General features: G+C 45.7%; 1 protein-coding gene across 1 annotated transcript; it reads left to right on the forward strand.

The window, feature by feature from the left end:
- LOC307223409 (IgGFc-binding protein-like) lies at positions 1-26,314 on the forward strand (the record flags this gene model as incomplete). Its single annotated transcript, XM_079989377.1, has 17 exons — positions 1-1,006; positions 1,688-2,028; positions 3,052-3,544; positions 4,897-5,498; positions 5,851-6,430; positions 9,222-9,421; positions 10,749-10,890; positions 12,955-13,283; positions 14,461-15,034; positions 15,477-16,075; positions 17,861-18,425; positions 18,910-19,487; positions 20,223-20,793; positions 21,086-21,285; positions 22,717-23,100; positions 24,452-24,738; positions 26,088-26,314. The coding sequence occupies 17 exons, from the start codon at positions 1-3 to the stop codon at positions 26,095-26,097; spliced, it is 7,461 nt and encodes a 2,486-aa protein (XP_079845503.1). The 3' UTR covers positions 26,098-26,314.
- Between the last annotated feature and the right edge of the window lie 1,299 nt (positions 26,315-27,613).

Raw genomic sequence — 27,613 nt, forward strand, 5'->3', positions numbered from 1 at the left:
ATGAAGGGGACCAACATTTTTTATCAGACTGTGCGGATCCAAGCTGACAAAGATATATCGGTGTTTTCTTACAACGACAAGCTTTCCACAAGTGCTGCCACAGTTGTGTACCCAGTTCAGCAGCTGGGCACATCATATTATGTGGTAACACCAGTGGGGAATGACGCAAACACTTTCAAGGAATTTGCAGTTGTAGCCTATCAGTTTCCCACTCAAGTCACTATTCACCTGAAAGGGGCTGTGACATTCCAAGGGAAGGTTTATGCTGCAGGGAGCAGGCTTGTTGCTGACCTCAAAGCTTTCCAAGCAATCCAGCTGCAGAGCTCAGCTGATTTGTCTGGCACCAAAGTTGAATCAGTTGCGCCCGTGGCTGTTTTGAGTGGGCACAGCTGTGCCAAGCAGTTCTCATATTGCGACCATGTTGCTGAGCAGCTCTTGCCTGTTTCCAGCTGGGGCAGCACCTTCATAGTTCCCCCAGTGCCCTTCCAAACTCAGACTGACACTGTGTATGTCGTCGCTTCCCAAGATAACACTTTGATCCAATACCAGTCTGGGGCCACTCCAAGCTCCCGCCGCGCGGTGGCTGGGGAAGTCATCCAGTTTCAAATGCAGCCATCTCAGTCCTATTTCTTCTCTGCCAATGCAGGAATCCAGGTCCTTTTCTTCTTTGCTGGTAACAGCAAGAAATACGACCCTTTCCTCATCAATGTTCCTGCTCTAAAAAGCTATTGCACATCATATCACATTGATGGGATTAAGGCATTTGATAATTTTGCTGTCATTGTAGCAAAATCCTTAGATTCAAATGGGATCACATTAGAGAACAGAGCCATTACAGATGCCAAGTGGACACGCATCCCTGGAACAGAGTATTCTTTCAGTCAACTTAGCTTGGGCAAAGAAGCCAGTGCCCTCTCTGTAGAGCATCCCAGCGCTCCTTTTGGGCTCTTCATCCTTGGAGGTGTACATGCTGATGGCTATGGCTCTGTGGCCCTTTGCTCTTGCAGTAAGTATCTGAATCTGTGCATATACTTTAGGTTTTTATGCTACAAATGAGGGTTTTGAATAAATAATTAAATTTCGCTACATCCTATTGAGTACCCAGTGGTTTTTTTCATCTTTTTGCTTTCCAGCACTGGATGCTGTGTTTTAACATTACTGTGTGCTCATTTGTAGATTGTCAAAGAAAGTGACCCCTTATGGGTGACAACTGGAGGACCACAGTAGATCAAAATGGACATGGGAATGGAACTTTAGCTGCCACTATTTTAGGGTCTAAAATCATCTCCTAGTTTTCACTATTCCATTCTGCCTTATCATAAAATAGGTTAAAGAACTGTAAAATGGTCTGATTTGATGAATTTTTACTTTTTGTACCAAGTTCAGAAAATCTTATTGAGACCCAAGTTTCCCATTTTCCAGAGGGAAGGGGACATGACATGAGACCTACAAAGTTCTAGACTGCAGTAACAGTCTGACTGGTTCAAATCAGTATGTGAAATTCAGCTTCCCACCATCTTGATTGCCTTATTCCCTGCGCAATTGGAATGTCCATGAGGCAACCAGATTAAGTGGCTATTCAGAAGCCTGTTTGTTTTTCTTGTCTTGTTTTGTCTATCTGCCACATCCTCCACTAGTTACTAACAATGCTTGCTTTTGCAATGACACTACCATTGTTCCATTCCAGACAAACCAGTGTCTCCATGCAGCTTGATCCAGTGCAGAAAGAAGGAGAAGTGTGAAATCATAGGAGGTGATCCAGTGTGTGTGCCAGAGTCTGAATCCAGCTGCTGGGCCCAAGGAGATCCTCATTATCACACCTTCGATGGGAAGAATTTTGACTTCATGGGCACCTGTACCTACACTATTGCCAAGACTTGCGGCTCAGATGCCACTCTTCCTTCCTTCAGTGTTGAAGCCAAGAATGAGAACAGGGGAAATACTCGTGTTTCGTATGTTGGCTCTGTGACAGTCACAGTCTATAACACCATCATCAAGGTGGTCAGAAATGAGCAAGGCTTTGTGAGGGTGAGAACGAAAGATGACCATATTTCTATTTCTCTCTGGCTTAAAAAAAGCAACCTATTTTTCCCCAAGAGTACATCACAATCTACTCTGCTTGCTTCTTGTCTTGCTTGCATGCTGTAATGTAGGCATGTGAAACAGAAGATCTGGCAAAGTTTCCCTGCCCCCCGCTTGCTAACATGGACTGATCTCTGGTCACCTCCCCTGCTCCCTCCTCCTGCCCTTCCCCCTGGCAGCCTGTGCCCCACTTATTTAATGTTTGAGGAGGAGCTGTTTTCATTTTATGCCATACCGACTTTGCGGTTGGCTGTATCCGCCTGCCATTGGGCACTGGGAACGATAGTACAGCCCAAATAGCTGAGGCTTCGGGGACTTCTCACCATTTTTAATTTAAACGAGTTCTCCCTAAATATGATTGGAAGTGAGATTTTTTTTAAAAAAAGGAGTTTCGGTATTACTGTTTGTGAAAAACTTCAAAGGTATTTTAAAAGAAAGCAAGAGAAGTTTTGGTGAGATTTATTAAAACTTGTCAGGAAGATAAGAACATAGAAAGATGCTTTATGCTTAGACCATTGGTCCACTCCAGCTCAATATTGTCTTTACAGACTGGCTGTGGGTCTCAAGGATTTCAGGCAGGAAGCTTTCACAGCCCTTACTGGAGCTGCCAGAGATTAAACCCGGAACCTTTTGCAAAGCATGTGCTCTGCTACTGAGATGCACTCCATGTGCTGCAAAACATATGGTCCACCACTGAAGTATGGACTCTGCAAATTCTGCACATTCCTGTTGAATCAATCTACCTTTATTATTGCATGTGTGTGTTGGTCTTTTTACAATCATCATCATTTTATGTCCACTTTGCTGAGTAGAATAAATAACAAAAAAAGTTGGTTGCATCGAAGTTTTAGTCTGAGTAGACCCAACGTATGTGCATTAATTTCAACAGGTCTACTCTGAGTCTGACTGACATTGAATACAATCCACTGTGTTGTTCCACTGTTGGTTGAATCTGATTTCTCTCTTCAGGTGAATGACCAGCGTTTCCGCCTGCCCATCTCCCTGAATGAAGGGAAACTCCATCTCTACCAGAGTGGGAGCTCTGTCTTCATTGAGACAGATTTCTCCCTGAAGGTCTCCTATGACTGGAACACCTACCTGGTGGTGAAGCTCTCCAGCAGTTTTTCTGAAAACGTTTGCGGTCTTTGTGGCAACTACAATGGAGAACCCACTGATGACTTCAGCACCCCTGATGGGGCCTTGGCTCCCAACCCCATTGAGTTTGGAAAGAGCTGGAAGGTGGACGATGGCGACAGGTTCTGCTGGGATGACTGCCATGGGGAATGCAAAAGCTGCTCCCCAGAGATGGTCAAGAAGTATGAAGGCGAGCCATTCTGCGGCTGGCTCAGCAAAGGAGAAGATGGCCCATTCAGCAAGTGTCATGCTGTGATTGACCCCAACCCTTTTCTGGAAAACTGTGTCTATGACCTCTGCATGAATGATGGCCTGAAGGAGCTTCTTTGTGAGGCACTGAATAACTATGCAGTAGTTTGTCGGGAAAAGCAAGTTACTGTCTTGGACTGGAGAACCCCCATTGGTTGCTGTGAGTGTCAGAATCTCCCTTCTTGTAATTTGAAGCCATTGGTTCGAGTCCTATCTTCTGGAGCAGGAGAAAACAAGCTTGCTCTATCTTCCATGTGACAGCTTTTGAGATATGTGAAGATGTCTATGATACCTTCTTTCAGTCTCCTCTTTTCCAGGCTAAACATACCTAGCTCCTTCGCCCGTTCCTCATAAGGCTTGGTTTCCAGACCCAGAATAGACTGGGTTTCATTCATATATATATATATATATATATATATATATATATATATACATATGCCAAAGGCCAGGGTAAAAATAGAAGTCTCCAGCATATGATGAAAGCTATACAGTGGTACCTCAGGTTAAGAACTTAATTCGTTCTGGAGATCCGTTCTTAACCTGAAACTGTTCTTAACCTGAAGCACCACTTTAGCTAATGGGGCCTCTCGCTGCCACGTGATTTCTGTTCTCGTCCTGAAGCAAAGTTCTTAACCCGAGGTACTATTTCTGGGTTAGCAGAGTCTGTAACCTGAAGTGTCTGTAACCTGAAAAGTCTGTAACCCGAGGTACCACTGTACAATGAAAATGCCAGATGTTCCTCTATGGGAAGGGAATGCCAGAGTTTGGCAGCTGCCACAGAGAATGGCCACTCCAGGCCACCACAACCCCAAACTTCCAAGGGTAGCAGAACTACCAAGAGGGCCCGCTCTGCAAACCTTAGTTTAATGTTACATCTGTACTGAATACATCTTCCTGGCAGCTTACAGTTGGTGCATCCATTTGATTTGCACAATACTCTGAGAGGCAGGCTAGGCTAAGGACATCTTGGTCATTGCTGTTGTTGTTAATTAAATTTATATACCACCCTATACCCGTAGGTCTCAGGATAAAATCAAAATATAAAAACCACAAAATACATAATCAAAATAAAAACATGGTTCAGTACACTTTCCCTTGTCCCACATTAGCAAAATATAGCTTAACTTTGTTGGGATACTGCCAGGGAGTCAGAGGCCATCATGCTTCCACGACGTCTCCCGGTCTCCCGAGGAAACAGTATCAGTCAAAGGACTGGAAAACATGACTGCCTGCCTTCATGTGGAGGCAACAGACAGAAAACAAAAGCTATATATGAAATGGAAACTCCCTGTTAGCAGGAAGTACACAGGCTTGTGATACACAACAGCCTGCTCCCTTTTTAAGGAGGAACGGAAATATCCTAACAAACTCTCAGATTCCCTGTGTCTTCTAATCGTGCCTTGTTGACAATCATCTTGTCTCTTTTGACAGCCAAATTCTGCCCTGAGAACAGCCATTATGATGCCTGTGGATCTCCTTGCCCTGCAACCTGCAACAACCAAGCTGAGCCCCAAGACTGTTCCTCAATGCCCTGCATAGAGACTTGCCAATGTAATGAGGGCTTTGTGTTGGATGCTGGGAAATGCATCTCCAAGGCTGCCTGTGGGTGCGTGTTTGAGGGGAAGTCCTTCTCGCCCGGTGAGCAGTTCTGGGGAGACAAGACGTGCACAAGACGCTGCATCTGTGACGCACAGAGCAAGCAAATAAAATGCCAGCCTGCTAGCTGCAAGAAAGGGGAGCAGTGCAAGGTAGAGAAGGGTATTCAGAACTGCTACCCCACCAGCCGCGCCACCTGCTCTGCTTCAGGTGACCCTCACTATCTCTCATTCGATGGACTGGCCTTTGATTTCCAAGGCACCTGCACTTATACCTTGGCTAAGGTCAGCACAAACAACCGGGTCTTGAGAGCCTTTACTGTCAACGTGGAAAATGAGCCCTGGGGAAATAGGAAGGTTGCTGTTACCAAGATGGTCTCGGTCACTGTCTATGGCATTACACTCACATTACTGCAGAGCAAGCAAGGTCAAGTGAAGGTGAGTCCATGCAGAAAGGAGAGGCAAATCATTAGATCTTTAGCCATTCATCTTTTTTCCACATTAAGACATTGTCTTGGCTCATTTATTTAATTAAGGATGAACAAGTCCATCAGCTTCTTTCTCTCATATTTCCTGTCCTAAGTCCAGTTCTCCACATTTCTGTATCAGCTGGCATTTCTCCCAATAATTCTAATGAAAACTTGTTAACATTTTATTGCAAATGTCTCCTAATATAGGGGGGTTTTTTTGCCCCCCAGCTGCCAATCCTTTGAGTATGAATTTGCAACATAAGAAACAACCCTTAGGCCAATCCTACTCAACCAGTGAATGTTCTGTTTTCTTCTTCCAGGTGAATGGCTTGATCTACACCGTCCCTATATCCTTTTCTGCTGGGCGGATCAGAGCCTATCAACATGGCACAAAAATCCTGATAGAAACTGACTTTGGTCTCATTGTGAGCTACGACCTGGTTTACCACGTGACGGTCACAGTCCCAAGCACTTACCAGGGTCAGATGCAAGGCCTCTGTGGGAACTACAATGGGAAGAAGGACGATGAGTTCCTGCTACCCAATGGCATAATAACCTCTGACATAGCTAAATTTGGTGCTTCCTGGAAGGTTCAGGTCTCTGGGGCAGATAGATCTTGCTCAGATGGATGCTCTGGGAACAGCTGCCCAGTCTGCGAGGAAAGGAAGAAGGACGTTTTCAAACAGCGCAACTACTGTGGGATCCTCACTGCACCTGATGGCCCCTTCAGTGCTTGCCATGCAAAGGTGGACCCCAGTGTGTACTTCAGCAACTGCATCTACGATGTGTGCCTGGGCAACGTGGACAGCCAGGTCTTGTGCAACAGCATCCAGAGCTACGTTTCTGTCTGCCAAGAGGCCGGGGTCTCTGTCAAGCCCTGGAGGAGCCCTTCCTTCTGTCGTAAGTACTGGGGACTGAACATTCAGGGGGAGGAGAGAAATAGGAGCAGAAACTGAAATGACCCCCGTCACTTTGGCACACATCTAGAGGTGTGTGTTTATTTGTAAGGCTCTAACTGCCTCAAGCTGTGCAGAGACTGAACTCACCACCCTCTTGACTATGTGTTCCGCAACCTACTGACAAGCTCAAATCACAGAGGTATATAGAAAATTGTCTTCAATGAGTTCCTGCCAGAACCTGCAGTATAAGTTGATTGGGTAGGGGCCTTGTTCAGCACAAGGGTTGTGATTCCTTCTTGTCAACCTTCTGGGGCCATAGACAGGGCCATATTTGGGCCTGGTCCCTAGGTTCACCATCCTTGAACCAAGGTATGCTGGAAAGCAGGAAATCAAGCAGGTATGCAAGATCAGTTACTCTGAGAGCTCAGTCTGTGTCTGAGTGATGAAATGCAGCTGAAGGAGCCAGAGAGAGTCAGCAGCCTTGTAGACCAATTGGTACCTAGCAAGACACTTCTCAGAATACACAGCAAACAAACAAAGGAAGTTGCTTTGTGCCAGAAGGCACATAGGTGGCCCCTGCCTCTCCCCTGGCTGTTGGTGAGAAGGACAAGGGCCAGAGGTGTAAGAGAGACAGAGAGCAAGCTGCAGGCAGAAGCTGGAGAAAGAGAGGCACACTGGATTTCTGCTTGAATCCAGGACTGTGGCTCTGGGATAAGCAAGAATTTTGGGGATGTTAATGCTGTGAGCTCCATCATAGGCTAGGGTTGTACATACAGTCGTACCTTGGTTGCCGAATGCCTTGGAACTCATACGTTTTGGCTCCTGAACGATCAAAAACTGGAAGTGAGTGTTCTGGTTTTCTAACAATTTTTGGAAGCCAAACATCTGGCGTGGCTTTTGCAGCTTCCGATTGGCTGCAGGACATTCCTGCAGTCAACTGGGAGCCATGTATTGGTTTTTGAACAGTTCCGGAGGTCAGATGGTCTCTGGGAAAACCTTCTGTTTGAGAACCAAGGTACAACTGTATGTGCAAATAAGCCATATATCATTAATAATAATAATAATAATAATAATAATAATAATAATAATAACAACTTTATTGTCATTGCCCCCTCTCAGGGACAACGAAATTTACTTGGCTGTTCCATCCACCCAGGTAGGGCACTCCACACGAAATCAGAACAACTATAAAAACACTAATTAAAACAATGCAATATAATACAGCAAGGAAGATTAGATGACTTTCAAAGTCCAGGTTTCCCATTCAGGGCCGAGATCGCTCTGGAGAAGAAGCTGTTCTTGAGACGGCTCGTTCTCGTCTTCATCGTCCTGTATCTCCGTCCCGATGGCAGGAGCTCAAAGAGACAGTGACCAGGATGCGATGGATCTTTTACTATGTCCAATGCCTTCCTATGGCACCTTGTGGCATAAATCTGCTCTAAGGTGGAAAGTGGGCAGCCAACAATGCTTTCTGCTGCCTTAACAACTCTGCACAACCCCATCCTGTCCTGGTTAGTACAGCTTCCGTACCACACACATAAGCCATAAGTGAGCACACTCTCAATGGCACAGTGATAGGAGGCAAGCAGCAGTTTCTGCGGAAGATGGTTTTTCCTTAAGATTCTCAAAAAGTACAGTCTCTGCTGCGCCTTCTTCACAAGCCCCCTTGTGCTGACACTCCAGGACAGATCCTCTTGTAATTCAATACCCAAAAATCTGAACGTTGTTACCCTCTCCACACAGACCCCATCAATCAAAAGTGGCTGGACATTGCTCTTCTGTCTCCTGAAGTCCACCACAAGCTCCTTTGTCTTCCTTGTATTTATGAGCAAGTTGTTAGCTCTGCACCACTCTATCAGCCACTCCACCTCATCTCTATAGTCCGTTTCACCCTCCCTTTCAGAGATGAGCCCAATCACGGTTGTGTCATCTGCAAATTTAACAACCCTATTACTAGGGTGAGCAGCGACACAATTGTACGTGTAGAGAATATAAAGGAGAGGACTAAGTACGCATCCCTGTGGTGTTCCTGTGTTAGTCTTAAGCGTATTAGAGGTATAAGGGCCCAACCAAACCCTCTGGGGGCGGTCTGACAGAAAATCCAATATCCACCCACACAGTGATAACGGAAGCCCCAGATCTTCCAGTTTAGACATCAGACGTTGTGGTAGAATGGTATTAAATGCCGAGCTGAAATCTAAAAAAAGCAGTCTGGCATAACCCCCCCGCTGCTCCAAATGTGCAAGAACGGCATGGAGGGCAATCGCCACAGCGTCCTCTGTCGATCTTTTCGTTTTATAAGCAAATTGGAATGTGTCCAATAAACACATCACAGTCACTGCTGACCCTCATTCCAAGAAAATCAAACCCTAGGTAAACCCTGGAATCTCACATTGCTCAGAGATTGGGTTTGTCCCACTGCTCAAATTGCCTTTACAAGATCTCAGAAGCATTTTACTATCCTCCTTGCTTCCTCTCCCTATGGAAACCTAAGCATTTTTTATATTTAAAAAACCTCCATTGTCTTGAATAGGCAAGTTTTCAATGGCTGGAGCAAAAATATATGAGATAAGTGAAGAAATGATCAAAACAGTGGGGTTAAGGAACATAAATTCATCCTAGCGTCAGCTTTCTGTTTTCGTCTTTTGCAAAAACAACAGCTGTCAAAGACATTTTCTGCCCTTTAACGGCCACTCTATCTGCATTTCACTTGCCAGTTTCCCAGCCATCCCAGATAGTACCAGGGAGCCTTTCACCTAACATGGATGTTTTTTCTTTCTTTTCTCACTTAGCTCTGCGCTGCCCAGCCAACAGTCACTATGAGATTTGCAGCAACCTATGCTCCACCTCCTGTACCAAGATCACCGACCCTGCAGCCTGTCCGGAGACCTGTGCTGAGGGCTGCCAATGTAATGATGGCTTCTTCTTCGATGGCCTTGGCTGTGTCGCCGCAAAAGACTGTGGGTGCTTAAAGAATGGACGCTACTACAAGGTAGCTGATCTTCTGAACCCTTTTTTCAGAGCATGCTTTCCCAGTTGCACATTCTTTGAACCCCAAACCACAAGCTGTTGTGATCATCTCCAGAATTTCTCAGGTCTTGAAATGTTTTAATGGCTGTTTTTTGAAATATGGAATAAATAAAATGAACTGTCATTGGTAGGAGTTGGTACATCAGGTGGCGGAATCGTGCAACTTAAGTGTAACGATAGGACAGAACTACTAACAGCTTGCTTATGCAGTCGACTTAATGTGATTTTACTTACTCCTTTGCACAGATCACCGAAAAATAATTAGAAAGGGGTGGGATAACCTGGCTTACTGGGCACTGGAGGCTATCGTGAGATCTTGCAGGAGCCTTGAGAACGCTCATGTGACCATCTCAGAACCCAGTAAGCAAAGTGCGGGGCAGGAAAACTCTTCGAAGAAAGAGCTTTTAATCCTTCTGCTTTGTTTACCAGCTCTAAGAAAGACATACAAGGCCTCTGGGAGGCTCCCACAAGATATCACTGGCCATCCAAGAACCTGTGAGATCTTGGACAGTGGGGGCAATTCCAGGGGTCATCTTGACTTTGTGTGATTTTGCCTTTACATGCAACCTCAAGGAACATAAACCCAACATAAGCTGAGAGTCATCTGTAAAGTAAAGGTAAAGGTACCCCTGCCCGTACGGGCCAGTCTTGACAGACTCTAGGGTTGTGCGCCCATCTCACTTAAGAGGCCGGGGGCCAGCGCTGTCCGGAGACACTTCCAGGTCATGTGGCCAGCGTGACAAAGCTGCATCTGGTGAGCCAGCACAGCACACGGAACGCTGTTTACCTTCCCGCCACTAAGCGGTCCCTATTTATCTACTTCCACCCGGGGGTGCTTTCAAACTGCTAGGTTGGCAGACGCTGGGACCGAGCAACAGGAGCGCACCCCGCCGCGGGGATTCGAACCACTGACCTTTCAATCGGCAAGCCCTAGGCGCTGAGGCTTTTACCCACAGTGCCACCCACGTCCCCCGAGAGTCATCTGTACATGCATGCAAATTATTTGACCTGGCTGCTTGCTGTGGAATAGGCAAATTATCTCAACTGAAAGGCTTGAGGAGTTGTGGCATTGGGAGCTGAGATGGGGGGAAAACACACCGTGATGTGCAGTTGGTGGTGATTCATTCATGCACCCATTTCACCATTTTTGCTTAACAGCCCTTTCTGTTAAAAGGAATCTCACTCCTCCTCCAATGCTCAGTCCCTTCCCATTCAAGCTATACCTCAGAAAAGCACTGAAGGGATTACTGTTGCTGCTCTATTTTATTGTTTCCCAAATCTCCCAACAGCCCAATGAGAAGGTTCTGCTGAATGTGTGCCAGGAGAGCTGCCATTGCATCCCAGGCCAGGGAGTAATTTGTGAGGCCCACAACTGTGCTGCCGATGAGAACTGCAAGATCCAAGATGGAATCATGAGTTGCATTAATAAGGGTAAGGAGAGAGTCAATCAAGCGAAGGGTGGGGACCCTGTGGCTCTTCAGATGTTGCTGGATTACAATTCTCATTGTGCCTAACCCCTGGTCTTGGCACAGATATGCTGGGAAATTATAGCACCTTATATGTAGGAATGTAGTATGTGAGTCTATAAATAATGGGCAAGGTACATTTTTTAAAGCTCTAGGGCAGCATTCTCTTCTGGGCAGACTTCTGGAGCCACATGCTGGGTGGTGCCAGAGGCAGAAGCAGACAGAGCTGCAATTGTACATTTTTCCTTTGTACAGCAGGCAGATTTTCCACAAACTTACCTGCACTTCTCTGTCTTTCATTCCAACAAGCAAGAAGCAATATAATAATAATAATAAATTTTTTATTTATATCCCGCCCTCCCCAGCCGAAGCCGGGCTCAGGGCGGCTAACAACATTAAAACAGTATAACATTATAAAACATTATAAAAATGAATTAAAATCAAAATTGATGGCAACCATAAACTAAAGCTTTGTAAAGATTGCCAGAGGAGGGGGTCAGGCTGCGCCCTGACCAAATGCCAGGTGGAACAGCTCTGTCTTGCAGGCCCTGCGGAAAGATGTCAAGTCCTGCAGGGCCCTTGTCTCTTGTGACAGAGCGTTCCACCAGGTTGGAGCCGCAGCCGAAAAAGCCCTGGCTCTAGTTGAGGCCAGCCTAACCTCTCTGAGGCCTGGGACCCTCAAAGTGTTTTTATTTGAAGATCGTAAGTTCCTCTGTGGGGCATACCAGGAGAGGCGGTCCCGTAGGTACGAGGGCCCTAGGCCGTATAGGGCTTTGAAGGTTAAAACCAGCACCTTAAACCTGATCCTGTACTCCACCGGGAGCCAGTGCAGCTGGTATAGCACCGGATGAATGTGATCTCTAAGCGAAGACCCCGTAAGGAGTCTCGCTGCGGCATTCTGCACCCGCTGGAGTTTCTGGGTCAGTCTCAAGGGCAGCCCCACGTAGAGCGAGTTACAATAATCCAGTCTGGAGGTGACCGTCGCGTGGATCACAGTGGCTAGGTCAGGGCGAGAGAGGTAAGGAGCCAACTGCTTAGCTTGGCGGAGATGAAAAAATGCCGCCTTTGTTATAGCTGCAATCTGCGCCTCCATGGAGAGGGAGGTATCGAAGATTACACCCAAACTCTTAACGGACGGTGCTGGCACTAATTGCACCCCCGCAAGAGATGGGAGTTGCCCCCTCAGTCCCATGTCGTCCCGTCCCAGCCAGAGGACCTCTTCGAAGGATTTAACTTCAGCCGGCTCCCACGTAACCATCCAGCCACAGCCTCCAAGCATCTGATCAGTGTGTCTGGGGCCAAGTCCGGGTGGCCGTCCATCAACAAATAGAGTTGGGTGTCATCAGCATACTGATGGCAGCCCAGCCCAAAACTCCAGACAAGCTGGGCGAGGGGGCGCATAAAGATGTTAAAAAGCATCGGGGAGAGTATTGCACCCTGAGGCACACCACACACCAAGGAGTGGCGGGATGACAATTCCCCCCCAAGCGCCACCCTCTGTCCCCGACCAGAGAGAAACGAGCGCAGCCATTGAAGGACTGTGCCCTGGATCCCCACGTCGGCAAGGCGGTGGTCCAGGAGTTCGTGATCGACCATGTCGAAGGCTGCTGACAGGTCTAGAAGAATCAGCAGCCCCGACCCGCCTCGATCCAGCTGCCTGCGGAGATCATCTGTTAGGGCGACCAGAGCCGTCTCGGTCCCATGACCAGCGCGGAAGCCGGACTGGAATGGATCCAGAGCTGATATCAGAGATCAAGGGCACATTCCAGCCTAATAAATATGAGGCAGGGTTGTGTGTTGCTTCCCCCATCACATAGACAGCCAACATGTTACCGTCCAGATCTTCTTGCTCCTATCACTTTTGACCACGCAGGCCGAGGCTGATGAGAATTGGACTCCAACAACTTCTAGAGGGCACCATGTTGCCCACCTATGCCCTTTTGCTAATGGATAAAACTTCCCTCCACCTCTGCACCTTTAGGTTTTTACGGAATGACTTCTAGCTCACGTTTCATGCCTTTCATTTTAGATCCATGCAAAGCCCTGAAGTGCCGAGAAAAGGAGACATGCAAGATGGAGAACGGCCAAGCCAAATGCAAACCACAGTTCACAGGAACCTGCTGGGCCTGGGGGGACCCACACTACCAAACCTTTGACAAAAAGAAGTTTGATTTCCAGGGCACTTGTTCTTACACTATTGCCAAGTACTGTGGGAACGATGCTACGCTGGTGCCTTTCACTATTGATGAGAAGAATGACAACAGGGGCAACCAGGCTGTGTCCTACGTGCGTCTGACCAACATCTATGTCTATGGGTACAAGATCTCCATCCACAAACAGGAAACTGGAAGAATCCGGGTATGTTAGATTGCCAGGGGATGGGATAACCTTCGTGAATGTACTGGAATTCATTCCAATATATAGCCACTTTGAGAGCCTGATATTAGTCTAAAGTAGCATGAAAGGAATAGCTATATCAGGAGGGAGAAGAAATACTAGTGCTTGCAGGTCACTCTCAAGAGATTATTGAACCTCTATACCACTCCGAATGATGGAAGTTATTGACCTTCATGCCACTTTGCATGATTAAAAGACCCTCATTATCCAGACATCCAATCTCTTTCTCCTTTGTGGCTGGCAGAATATAGGGAACGGGGGAATGTGATGTGATGAAGCTGCAATCCTATTTGGCATAATATTGATTTTCAAAGCTGGTCACAAGAAACCGTAGCAGGATCTACCTGATCTTGATGCTTTGGCATGGCAAATGTGTGCTCTAGATCTACCCAATAAGGATCCAATGAGGAGCTTGTTTTGTGATGTTTGCATTTTAAAAAGATTCCGTAAATACTGCAAGTTGGCAACCGAATGGTGTACAGATAAACACAATCTGAGTCCCTTTCTTGGGTTCATGGTTTGAAACCAGAGTATGAGCAGCTGCTAGTGCAACTGGATTTGGCTTGGTTACACCTTATAGTTGACTTTGACCCTCCTATGTGACTGCACTGCCCAAACATAAGTGATCACTTGGGCCACCTAAGCCCAACAAACTTGTTTGCGCTGCCGACTAATATTCCCAAGGTCCACTAAAAAACTTAACCTATCTAAAGTGATGCTTGCTCATGTGAAACAGTACCATGGACAGAGGTAGGTGGTGAAAGTGTAAATTCCCTGAGAATCACATGCAGTAATAGCTTAGGGAAGGGGCTGGGAATGGTTTACAACTTCTGTCATCCTTGACCATTGACCATGCTGGCTAGCACTAATGGGGATTGTAGTCCAACAACACCTGGATGGCCCATAGATTCCCTGTCACTGGGTTTGTGGCCATGGCTAAAATGCCTGCTGATTCCCCAGTCTTTGTCTAAAGAATTCATTGAAGCTTACTCCTTCGTAAGTGGGGTTAGAATTTCAGTCTAAGAGTCTAAGGCTAGGATCAGCTTGTCTATTCCTGTTTCTTAGACACATGGCTGCATGGAAACAAAGGAAAAATAAAACAATAATTCATATGTGTGTGTTGACATTCTGTCTCTAGTTAAATGATGCTATTACCAGCCTGCCACTGACTCTTGAAGATGGCAAGATCAAGCTGTACCAGAGCGGCACCAATGCTGTCCTGCAAACAGATTTTGGCCTCCAAGTAACGTACGACTGGCAATGGCACCTGGTGATCACTCTCCCCAGCAGCTACTATGGGGCCACATGCGGGCTGTGTGGAAACTTCAATCAAAACCCTGCAGACGACATGGTCTTTCTCAATGGCACCAAGGCTGCCTCCATCATAAGCTGGGCCAGCAGCTGGAAAGTCAAGGACCGGGACCCCTTTTGCTGGGATTATTGCCGAGGGAATTGCCCAACATGTGATGAGAGCAAGAGGGCGCTGTATGGAAAGGAAGAGTACTGTGGGCTGATCAGCAAAACCTCGGGGGGCGCCTTCAGAGAATGCCATTCCACAGTGAATCCGGATGACTTCTTTGACAGCTGCATTTATGATGTGTGTCTCAATGGAGGAGCCAAGAACATCCTTTGCCAGGCCTTGGAGGCCTATGCTAAAACCTGCAGGAAAGAGGGTGCCACCATATACGATTGGAGGACAGCCTCTGGCTGTGGTGAGTGCTCTTCCCCATTTTGGAACTAAGCCAAGTTTTACTGCCGGTGCAACTTTCACATGACTCTGAGATTTGCAAGTAAGCTCTTTTTAATAAAACTTCTCAAATGTGGGGTCTTTTTCCTATGCTGGTGGAAGAGGGAAATAAACTTGGGGGGGGTGGAACTCACTTGGAGGAGCACATTTAAAAGTGTTTATAGCCTATATTTTCACATTTGGCGTTGCTGCATGTTTTGTGATTTTAAATCTTTGCTGGGGTTCTCTCACCAAAGAATACTTGCTCCAAACTTGGATCTTGTGACCCAAGAATTCATTCTTAAACACACGCACACACACACACTGTATATGACATGTACAATATTAGCAGCATCAGCTCTTGCCAATTTAAGCTTTAGCACATTCTATCAGTAGTTAGACACCTGCTGTTCTTCTCCTCCTTACAGCCTTGCCATGCCCTCAGAATAGCCACTATGAGTTCTGTGGCAATGCCTGCCCTGCCAGCTGCGCCGACCGCAATGCTCCCTCTGCCTGCAAACAGCCATGTGTGGAAACCTGCCAGTGCAACGATGGCTACGTCCTCAGCGTTGACAAGTGTGTGCCTGTCGGGAGCTGTGGCTGCACCTACAATGGGCTCTACTACAAACCCAGAGAAGAATTCTGGGCTGATGAGAGCTGTGGTTCCCGCTGCACATGTGATTCCACCCTGGGCCTCGTGGTGTGCAAACCAGCTGGCTGCAAAGCTAGTGAGCAGTGCACTGTGGTCAATGGAGTCCGAGGTTGTCATCCCGTAAGCACCGCTACTTGCTCAGCAGCCGGGGACCCTCATTACACCACCTTTGATGGGAAGAAATATGACTTCATGGGCACCTGTGTCTACCAGCTGGCTGGGCTGTGCTCTAAGGACCCGACTCTCAGGCCTTTCACTGTCAAAGTGGAGAACAACAACCGAGGCAACGAAAATGTGTCCTACACCAAGGTGGTGACATTGGAGGTCTACAATGTCATAATCACACTTAGCCAGGAGTATCCACGCAGGATCCAGGTATAGACAATTGGTGAATGTATGGTTGTTTTCCTCTTTGTGTCATTACAGGGCTGTTTCAAGGGTGGCTCTTGGGCAGGGTACCTTGCTAGTTTTCTAAGTAAGCATTGAAGCAGTTCCTGATAGGGGATGGTTTATCTGTGACAAATGGCACTATACCCCACTGGACATTGTAACTTGAACTACAGGGTCTGTTGACATGCAAAGTATAGATGAAGTAAGCTCGATGTGCTGCAAAATTCAGCATTAGATATGTGCTGTTGACGGCCACAAGAGTTGTCAGATCCAGTTCCTAAGTATGGGACAAGCATGATTTGTGAGCAGTGAGGGCAGGGCCCCCAGCTGCCTACAACAATGAGTTTATCTGATCCAGAAACTATTATGGGAGCCTAGGACGATGATTGGATTTTTCACTGGCCCTTTTTTCATAAGTTGGGTTACAACAACTTAAAACTACAATATTAAAAAGAGTTAAAACAATTTAGTAAAGGTAAAGGTACCCCTGCCCGTACGGGCCAGTCTTGACAGACTCTGGGGTTGTGCGCCCATCTCACTTAAGAGGCCAGGGGCCAGCGCTGTCTGGAGACACTTCCGGGTCACTTGGCCAGCGTGACATCGCTGCTCTGGCGAGCCAGAGCCGCACACGGAAACGCTGTTTACCTTCCCGCTGGTAAGCGGTCCCTATTTATCTACTTGCACCCGGAGGTGCTTTCGAACTGCTAGGTTGGCAGGCGCTGGGACCGAGCAGCGGGAGCGCACCCCGCCGCAGGGATTCGAACCGCCGACCTTTCGATCGGCAAGCCCTAGGCGCTGAGGCTTTAACCCACAGCGCCACCTGCGTCCCATTAAAACAATTTAGAGTCAGATAAAAAAGCAAATCTTTAAAATACACATCCATCGCAGTATATATATATATATATATATATATATATATATATATATATATATACACACATCACAGTATATATATATATATATAACCATATATATGTATGTATGTGTGTGTATATATATATATATATATATATATATATATATATGGTTAAGAGATGTGTTTTCAGCACATGACAAAATCAAACTTATGAATGTGTCAAATGAAGCTCAGCAGGGAGGGAATTTCGCAGCTTAAGGGCTACCACAGAGAATACCTGCTACCAGATCCCATCCACCCACAAACTACCAAGAGGGGCCCTCTTTGCCAATCTTAACATCTGAGAGGGTCTGTAGGGAATGAGTTGGTCTTCCCAGATTGGGGATAGTACTGTCTACCAACAACCCTGTTGCCCAGCAATACCACTGATCAGGCTGGTCAGGGTCATTTCTGTGATATTGTTGGAGGACCCCAGGAGAATAATCCTAGGTGATTTCAATATCCATGTGGAGGCTGCTGTTGGGCCAACTCCAAAGTTCATGGCCTCCAAGGAATGGGAATTGGGGGTTCTGTGTTACAGTGGTGCCAATTCTACCTCCAGGACTGAACTGGGACAGTGCTTTTTGGCTCTCCAGTGACTATGTTATGGGATGCTGCAGGGCACTATTTTATCTCCAGTGCTATCTAAAGCCACTGAGAGTGATCATTAGGAGTTTGGGGGCAAGGTGCCATCTGTTTGTTGATGGTACTATGCTCTATTTTTCCAGAACATGTGAATCAGGAGAAACCTTATAGTCTTTATGTTATATGCTTCTTGTTCATTAATTTCAATGGGTCTGTTTCTCTAAAACTAATACTGGACACAACCACTTGGTAAGAGCAGTGGTAACAATTCCTACTGCATCACATTCCAGGTTAATGAAGTCTACGTGAACCTGCCTTTCTACCACGAAGACAAGATAAAGGCTTATGTCAGTGGGAGTGAGGTCTTCATCAAGACTGATTTTGACCTGACAGTAACCTTTGACTGGAACAGCTATGTCAAAGTCATCATACCCAGTACATATGCCAATGCTGTTTGTGGCCTCTGTGGCAACAACAACATGAACCCCAGTGATGACTTGACCATGAATGATGGGAGACAAGCACCTAGCATATTCCATTTTGCAGAGAGCTGGAAGGTGGCAGAGGTCCCAGGTTGTTCACAGGGTTGCACCACCGATTGCCCACCATGTGGAGAGGCACAGAAACAAGCTTATAAGAGCAACCAATACTGTGGGATCCTCATCAAGAGGGATGGGCCTTTCAGGCACTGCCATGAGATCATCGACCCAACGCCCTACTTCAATGATTGCATCTTTGATGTCTGTCAGTATCATGGCCTGCACAACATTCTGTGCAATGCCATCGGCTTTTATGGGGCAGCCTGTCAGGATCTGGACACTGAGCTTGAAGAATGGAGAACAGAGTCTTTCTGCAGTAAGTATTGCCTCTTGAAGCTGTTTTAGCAGAGGAACATAAGCAGTAACTTGACACCTGTTCAGATCATCTACTGTTGACATTGACATTGATATTGACATTGACACTGACATTGGCTCTCCAGACTCTCAGTTATGGACATTATCCCAGTCATACTTGGAGATGCCAGGGATTAAACCTGGGACCTTTTGTATGAAAAACGTCCTGTTTACCAGTGAGCTAATCATCTTCCCTTACAATGTTCTGCTCCAAGGATGTGCATGCCATATGTTGTGGGCTTATGGTATATCGAAATACAATTTAATCCTATGGCAACCTTTGCTAACATCTTCTCTAACCAGCAGATGTCACTCCATAGGCATACTTTATAACAGAGCACACCAGACCTATTCTACACCAGGTGACCAAAGAACCAGACGTCTTCTGAAAAAACTTCTATACTAGCTTGAAATTCACCACTTTCTGTTTTTGTCCTTTCTTCCAGGCCCTGCCTGCCCACTTAACTCTCACTACGAGCTCTGTGGAAATGGCTGCCCTGCCACTTGCCGTGGTCTCTCGGCTCCTGATGGGTGTGAAATGACCTGCAAAGAAGGATGCTATTGCAATCCAGGGTTCGTCTTCAGTGGGGACCAGTGTGTCCCTATTGGGAATTGTGGCTGTGAGCACGGGGGCAACTACTACAAGAAGGGAGAGGAGTTCTACCCCGGTTCCTCCTGCCAGGAACGATGCCAATGTACAGACAATGGAGTTGTCAAATGCCAGGAAATCTCTTGTGGGCCCCATGAGGAATGTAGGGTGAAGGACGGTGTCCAAGGCTGTCATCCTGTAGGGTCTGGTACTTGCAGTTTGGCCGCAGGCTCCCACTACCTAACTTTTGATGGACGGGCCTACGACTTCCAAGGAACCTGCACTTATACTTTAGCTAAAGTCCAAGGAGAGGATGCTCAGCTGGCAAACTTTGCCGTGTCAGTGGAAAATGAAAGGTCACTGACTAAGATGATTGTAGTCTCTTTTCATGGATACACTGCTGTCATTGAGAAGGCAACAAACTGGAAGCTCAAGGTATGTCTCTCTGAAGTAGAAATGCCACCATAGTTCACCCACGATTCCTACAACTGCAGGAGTCCTTGGGAGAATTTCATCTCCCACTGTCCCTTGAGCCCCATCACTGACAGTTTTCGTTTCTCTCAATCTCACATTTTTCCAGTACTGAATTCAGGTTTCCAGATTTCTGTGGCAATTCGCAATTGTTTTTTTTTCCCTTAACCCTCCTGCTTTTAAGTACAAATTTCTCTTAACAACCCTCCCCCTTTTTTTACCGCTTAAAGATTTGATAAAACATTAAGCAGTTTATGAAAGCTATAAACAAACAAACAAAGAAACAAATAAATGATGGACACATTTTTGAAAGCAATTTTCTCTAATATAATGCATTTCTATTTGTCATTTTCACCTACATGTGGGTTTTAATGTACATCTCCAAATATATGCATTTTTGTCCACTTTTGGGGTTGGAGAACTGCAATGCAGTTTTGGAGAAGTTAGAATTTTGGTTGTTTTTAAGTAGATTTGTCACCTTGGGGAGACAGGGTGCTTTAATCCTGTTCGATTGCATAAACCTGCATTTCTGGTGTGTGCATGAATTCCTCCCACAAAACAGGAGCAATTTAGAGGCAGCTTTCATTTGTAACCTGCTTTGGGAGGAATTTCCACCTGAAATGGAGTCCAAGACACCATTAAAGAAACATTAATAATTATTATTATTTAAAACTGTCACCTTCTCTGTGGTTAATGCAGGTGGATGGAGAGCTCTATACACTGCCCATGAAGACAAACGATGGGAAACTCTGGGCCAACCAGGAAGGCAACAATATCATTGTCCAGTCTGACTTTGGTCTCCAAGTCCTTTTTGATACCTCCTCTTATGTCCTGGTGTCTGTCCCCAGTAACTATCAGGGACTTGTCAATGGTCTATGTGGCAATTTCAATAAGGACAGGACCGATGACTTTACTCTGCCTACCGGGAAAAGCACCCAGAATGTGGAAGAGTTTGGGGCCTCTTGGAAGGTTCCCATTGATGGTATCAGATGCTCCAATGGCTGTGGAGATAAATGCCCCATCTGTGATGCAGCCAAGACAACGCCATACCGTTCCGAGAGTTCCTGCGGAATGATCCAAGCCAAAGACGGTCCCTTCAGGAACTGTCACTCCGTGGTGGACCCTGCTGAATACTTCAACCACTGTCTGTATGACATGTGTGCAGCCAATGGTGCCGGAGAAACTCTCTGTAGGAGCATCCAGGCTTATGTAGCTGCATGTCAGGCTGCAGGAGTTACAATTGGAGCCTGGAGAAAAAACAACTTCTGCCGTAAGTTTGCACAGCAGGAACCTGCAGTTACATCTTCTAATCTTCTTCTTTTCCTTCCAGGACCTAAGCAATAGAATCATGATTAATAATAATAGTTTATGCCAGTTAAAAACATGGAGTAGGACTTTAATTAACTTTAATTATAATTTCCCCCCCGTACTGTGCATCCAAATGAATATGGATGAAATGCTTTCCTAACCCCTTCTATAATTAAAAATAGTTAGCCAATACACCATCCCTGCCTGGACTGCATTTGACTCCTTCAATCACTGATTTTCACTCTCATTTTCAGCTCTCACTTGCCCACCCAATAGCCATTACAAGTTGTGTACGAGGACCTGCGATTCCACCTGCACCAGCTTATCCACTCTGCCTCGGTGCACCCAAAATTGCTTCGAAGGCTGCCAGTGTGACGGCGGCTACCTGTTTGACGGTGACAGATGTGTGGCAATGGGGAACTGTGGCTGCATGCATGACGGACGCTACATCAAGGTAACTGCAACAGCTGTGAAAACAGCGATGTTTGTGCATTCGCTTGTGCCTCTTGTAAGTCAGCCTGCAAGGCCTCATGTTTTTCATGAATAGACCCCAGAAGAAGCAATGCATCATCAAGAGAAAAAAAGATTCCACAAGGAGAGAGCCATCACAAAAAAATACCCTTCTCATATTGCCATCCTCTACTGGATGACGACTCATGAAAGTCACTTGTCCACTGATGAACAGAGTTTCCTTTTGGGAACAAGTGAATTAGCAATAGGATGGTTTTAGACTGAGTCCAGACCTGCAAACAACATTTGTAGAGGTGGAGTTAGTTTTGTTTTTTTAAAAAAACTCTATTTTGGACTCTGAAAGCCAGAAAAGTTTATTGGAAGTGGTATACTGCTGCTGATGTTTGTGTTGGTAACAGGGTTGGTTATATTAGTCTATTTTTGGCTCATCTGTTTCACATGCAGTGATTCATAATTCATAATTCTATTCCATGCCCTTACTACATTAATCCCCAATTTTGTTTATTTGTATTGGCACAAAATATTTAATTATGTCCTTCATGCACATTTTACTGTTTTCCCCACACAAAATTCATGGATGACAGAAAGGTCATTGCTTCTATACTATCATAGAATTACATTCAGGATCCTGCTCTCATTTTATATTTTTTGTGAATTAATAGTTTAACAAAACAAAACAAAACCCCATATGTTGATACATGTACTGGCATAGTCTCCCCCTCCTTCCTTTTATTCCTTTAGTCTAGGAGTAACAACATGATGCTCTCCAGATATTGTTGGACTACAATTCCCATCATTTCTGGCTGTTGACCATGCTGGCTGGTGCTGATGGGAGTTTGGGGGGAGGGTCCAATTACATATTGAGGGCACCATGTTGGCTATCTGTGCTTTAGATATAGCAGGGTATGTTCATGGAAGCTATAAACCTCGCTGACAATTAAGAAACATTTTCAAAAGCTTGGAAGGATAGCTATAAACTGAATAAGAAGGAATTAGCTAGGAGATTATGGGGAAAGGTGGCATTTATCAAACAGACAACAGTGTTAAAGAAATATGGAAATTATAAAGAAAAATGACACAGGTGGAAGCCGGTGGTGCAATATATATATATAAAGAGAACTTGGAATAAATGTCATACTAATATAGTATGAATGGATATGTTAAAGTATAAAATGTGACCTATTTTACTATTGATTTATCAACTATGTAGCACTGGTGTACTAGAATATAGTTGTATAGAGGTATTTCTAAGTACACAGTTGTATATGTTGAATGTCTGTTTCTATATGATTTCTTTTTTATCTTATTAAAAATAATTAAAGTTTGCATTTAAATTTTAACTTTTTCTACTTCTCTCTCTCTCTCTCTCCCTCCCTCCCTCCCTCCCTCCCTTTGTGGGTTGTAAATCAACCAGGCTGGAGAGAATATTGTCTTAGAAGACTGCTTGAAAAAATGCACCTGTAGCCCATCCGGCCAACTGGTTTGTGCAGAAAACAGTTGTCAGGAAGGAGAGATTTGTGCCCTCCACAACGGTCTGCGTGGCTGCATAAGGGAAAATGGCGAGTGCGTCCTCACCCCTGGAGCACAGCTGACCTCCTTTGATGGAGCCTCAGGGGAAATTCCCAACCTAGGAGCCTATGAGGTTACATCCCTCTGCAACGACAATGACCCCTTTTGGTTCAGGATCGTAGCAGTTGTCCAGGAACATGATGGTTCAAATTTGCCAGCTGTGACAACAATACATGCGTTTTTCAAAGGGATGTATTTTATCACTGTAAAAACGAACAAGGAGACACGGGTAAGATCCTCGGGCAGGTTCTCAGATTTCATCCAATCGCATATTTGCATCATGATTAAACTATGTCCGTTAATTTCAAGACGCCTGCTCTGTGTAGACATGAGTTGGACACAACCCCTTGTTTATCTGTTTGTTTATTTTCGGCATTTGTATGCTGGCCCAATGCAAGCTCTCACCCACAGGGCAAAAGGGTTTCCTCATTTTTAAAAAGCAACTTGCTATCCTGGCCAATAGTCAGTGCTGTTGGGAATTGTTGCTCAGTTACATTCAGCGATTACCATGTTGGCTCCCCTGATCTAAAAGTAGAGAACCTGAGCCCAAGAGCCAATGTGGCCCTCTGAGTCTTTCTGTCTGACTCTCAGGACTCTCCTCTGGACCTCCCCCTTCCCAGGCCATACCCCTTGAGGTGTGAAAATACCTTCTGGTTGCCTGGATGGATGAGAGAGTCCTATGTGTTTAGAAGCCTGACTTTTGTGACTCAGTTCAAACCCAGAAATGGAGAGAGAGAGAGTTGGAGAGTCCTTGTGACTTGTGGGGAGACCATCCCTGGAGCCCAAAGAGGACTTCACTAAGGGCTACGTAAGCCCCAAAGAGACTGAAGACGTAACAGGGCTTTGTTTAGGCTCTTCAGCCTCCCTGCCTAACAGCTGACATGTGAGGTAGCGTACTTTCCTGCGTGTCCTCCAGCCTCCTGCCAACCCCAGAGCTTCAACACTAGTTGTGCATATTTTTGGATACAGCTATTTTGGTATGGATTGGAGAGAGAACGGCAGAGAGGGCATTGAAAGGGTGTTTATTTATTTTTATTTTATTTATTTATTTATTAAATCTCTATACACCGTCCTACGCCTGTAGATTTCAGGGTGCTTCACGACATAAAATTGCAATATAAAAAAGACAAAATACACGATAGAAATAAGAACAGAAGCAAACCAATAAATGCCCCCCCCCATTCCACAACACATTTAAAAGGGCATCGAACGTCAATCAGCCCAAATGCTTGGTTTAAGAGGAATGTTTTCTCCTGGTTTCTAAAGGTGTGTAAGGAAGGCACCAGGTGATCCTCGCTGGAGAGAGCATTCCACAAATGGGGAGCCACTGCAGAAAAGGCCCATTCTCATGTTGCCACCCCCAGGACCTCTTGTAGAGGAGGCACATGAAGAAGGGGCTTAGAGGATGATCATATGGGGAGAGGCGGTCCTTGAAGTATTGCAGTCCTGAGCAGTTTAAGGTTGCTCCCCATTTTGTGTGATTTCACTTATGTGCATTGGGCCTTAGAAGGTAACCCCTGAGTAAATGGGGGGACACCTATTCTAGCTCAGCACCTTTCACCCTCTTTTCTGCTTTTCAGGTAAATGGGCGCCAAAGGACACTCCCAGTGACGTTTTCTGAAGATGTCTCTATAAGCCTCTCTCAGGATGTGATTGTGATTAAATTAGCCTCTGTAGTAAAAGTTCTCCTTGAACCCAGTGGGGAAATGAAAGTGCAAATCAGTAAAAGCCTGGAAGGAAAAGTCTGTGCCTCCTGCGGGAACTTCAATGGAAATGGTGCTGATGATCTGAAGTTGCCCAACGGGAAGATAGCAGGAAATATGGCTGAGGTCATTGATGCCTGGAAAGCTGAGGACTTCTCTGGCAGGTGAGCAATTCTGGGAAAGGTCTTGCCTAAAGGCGACATGGGGTAAAACAGGCACATTACAGCATACTCCTCTTGGTGTTGGAGGAGGAAATCAGGGAACCAGCAAACAATTTTCCAGATCAGAACATGGCCTTGACCAAATTAGGTTGGGGCGCTGGGAAGGAAAAAGGACAGCCAGGCAGCCTCTGCAAAGAGCAAGATAGAGCTGTTTGCAAAAGGGCTTTCAAACAGCCCTGCATTGCACTTGGGCTGCACATGCCTGTTCCTAGCAGGAGAACTCAATCACACAGTCAAATTATACAAGACTGAATTCTCCACTTACTGGCTGGTGAGCAGAGGATGAAATCCTGCTGGCTGCCCAGGACTGCTTCACAAACATGTTACCCGCAGGCACTACACTGGGGAAGCTTACCCCTAGCAGTATTGAAAGAGGGGTTGACAGCGCTGCAGAGGTCCCAAGGTAGGAAGAAGAGAGCTAGCCCTGTGACCAGTGGGGTAGAGGGGAGGAGAGAGGTACTGGCTACTGCCCCTGTGTTGTGCCAGCACTGGTGGTTGGATGGTTTATCACTGCCAGCAGTTATGGTTTCCACAGTAATGCTGATGGCTGGTGGAGGAGTCAATTTGGGAAGTGATAGTGAGTGAGGTGGGGCTGGCTCATGCAACTTCTCTCCATAAATGCAGGTGGCAGTGGTTGCAGCAAGTGAGATCAGCCTGGAGTGGGACATTGTTGTCAGTGGCAAGGGTGGCTGGGACCTGTGCTCCAATGAGCTGAGATACGTTGGGGGCAATGATGCAGGAGGAGGAAGGGGAAAGAGGGTATGGTTAGAAGGCATGTCATGGCGGTCGAGTCCATGCTATGGCAGTGCAGGAGCAGCCCACCAATGGTGCAACACTGCTGGCTGCAAGAATCTGCTTTACCGTCATGCTCTGTGTAGAGAACATGCTTGCAAGGCAACGCACAGCAGGACTGAGACTTTCTGTTTTCTGCAGTGTGGTTGAGGGACAACGACACAGCACTTCCTTCCTCTGCCCCTTTCCCAATCATATAGGGTTCAAAAAACTATAAATTGCTTTAGCCCCATCCCTCAAATTGTTCATGGTTGGGCATTCCATGAGTCGTTCAGGGTTGAGTTGGGGAAGGAGGGCAGGCACAGCCCTCAAAATGAACAAATTACACTATCCATTTCTATATCTCCGTATTTTTTTTGGTTTCTTAGGATTCCTGAGCAATGCTGGGCACTTTCTGCTAGTGTTAAAAAAAAATCTGCAGTGGGGCGGGAAGTGTTGTGAATATTGTCACAGAGTCATAAACAAGCTCACATTACATTCTTCACAATCTTATTTTACAGGGATGTCTAAAAGCTGTCTGAGCCAAAGTGGAACCCTCCCTTTTCTGCTCAATCATCAGTGGCAACTATTTGCATGCAAGTTCTTGAGCAACATTCTTCTGTGTATAACATCCCACCTGCAAAACATTTTCATATTGCTCAAACCTCTATCAGTATGACTCTGATTACACACACACAAAATGGTGACACTTTCCCCTAAGAATCAATAAATCTTTTGGGTGTAGGAACTTCTCAGGATTGACATTACTTTGTTCAGTATGATTTTAGCTCTGTGGATATGCAAAAATAACTGTGGGGTGCGGGAAGCTCTAACAATTGTTATATTCAAGCAAGAAGTCAAGGAAACAATGTGGTCTAGAGTGATATCCAGCTGATGGGTCCCCAGACGTTGTTGGATCACAGTTTGCATCATCTCTGACCATTAGTTAAGCTAACTGAGGATGGTGGGTGTTGTCACTCAAGACTATCTGGGGGCAAAGAATGCTGAATTTCCTTCTAGACTCCAAATTGTGCTCAGCATCAGAGTACTAAAGGTATGGATTTGGTGCTCATTCTCATCTAAGAACAGCTCTGTTGGACCAGACCAAAGTCATCTAGTCTGCATTCTGTTCTTACAGTTGCTAAGTAGATGATCATGAGGGCAGTAGCTTTCTTCTACTAGTTCTTCTGGTATTCAGAGGCACATTTGCATCATAGATTTGTGAGGATTATATAAATTAAGGTTCATATTATGTGTGACACAGCCAGATTTCAAAGCGTCCTTCTTTGATTTATTCCACAGAAGCAGCAAACAAGAGCAAGACAACTGGCTTTAGGAGACACATTGTCATCCTCCTGGGTTGGCTGGGCTGCCACCTGGTATTAGAGGTCCTCACACATTTTGGCACACCACCCCAATTGTAGTTTGTTAAGGGTGCTTATATACATACTGTTGAGGCTCATCACGTGCCCCCAACCCAGATGCTGATCCTCACTCCTCCCTTCTTCCTGATGCTGATCTTCACTTGGGAAATATGGAAATGAGGGAAGTGTAGATCAGCATCAGAAATGGGAGGAAGACACACAACGATATCAGACAACAAAAGGAAAGTCCCTAGGGTATACAGCAAATGATGGATTTGTTAAATGTTTATTTTCTCTTATTAAAAAAATTAAATATATGTGTAGACAGACAAATATTTTATTGTCTAACACAATCAGCTAACACAGAATAAGTTCCTGCTTAATGTAATGTAAATAGTTGCAATGTAAACTTACATAGTGTCTTAACAGCAGTGTAAATTCCGGAGCCAGGTGCCAAGATTAAGTTCCAGTTAGATTGATAGTCCAAGATGAGTTCCTATGTCAATCCATCCTCTTCTGAGTAAATTAAATATATTTCTTTTACTGTGTGTGTCCTGCAGCAAAGCTGCATTATACTGAATCAGACCATTTGGTCCATCTAAATCAGTACTGTCTACTCCAGGGATGGGTAACCTCTGGCCCATGCACCAAATTTGGCCTAGCAGGAGTCCCAGTTTGGCCCA

Source organism: Podarcis cretensis (assembly GCF_951804945.1).
Source record: "Podarcis cretensis genome assembly, chromosome: 8".
NCBI classification, from domain to species: Eukaryota; Metazoa; Chordata; class Lepidosauria; order Squamata; family Lacertidae; genus Podarcis; species Podarcis cretensis.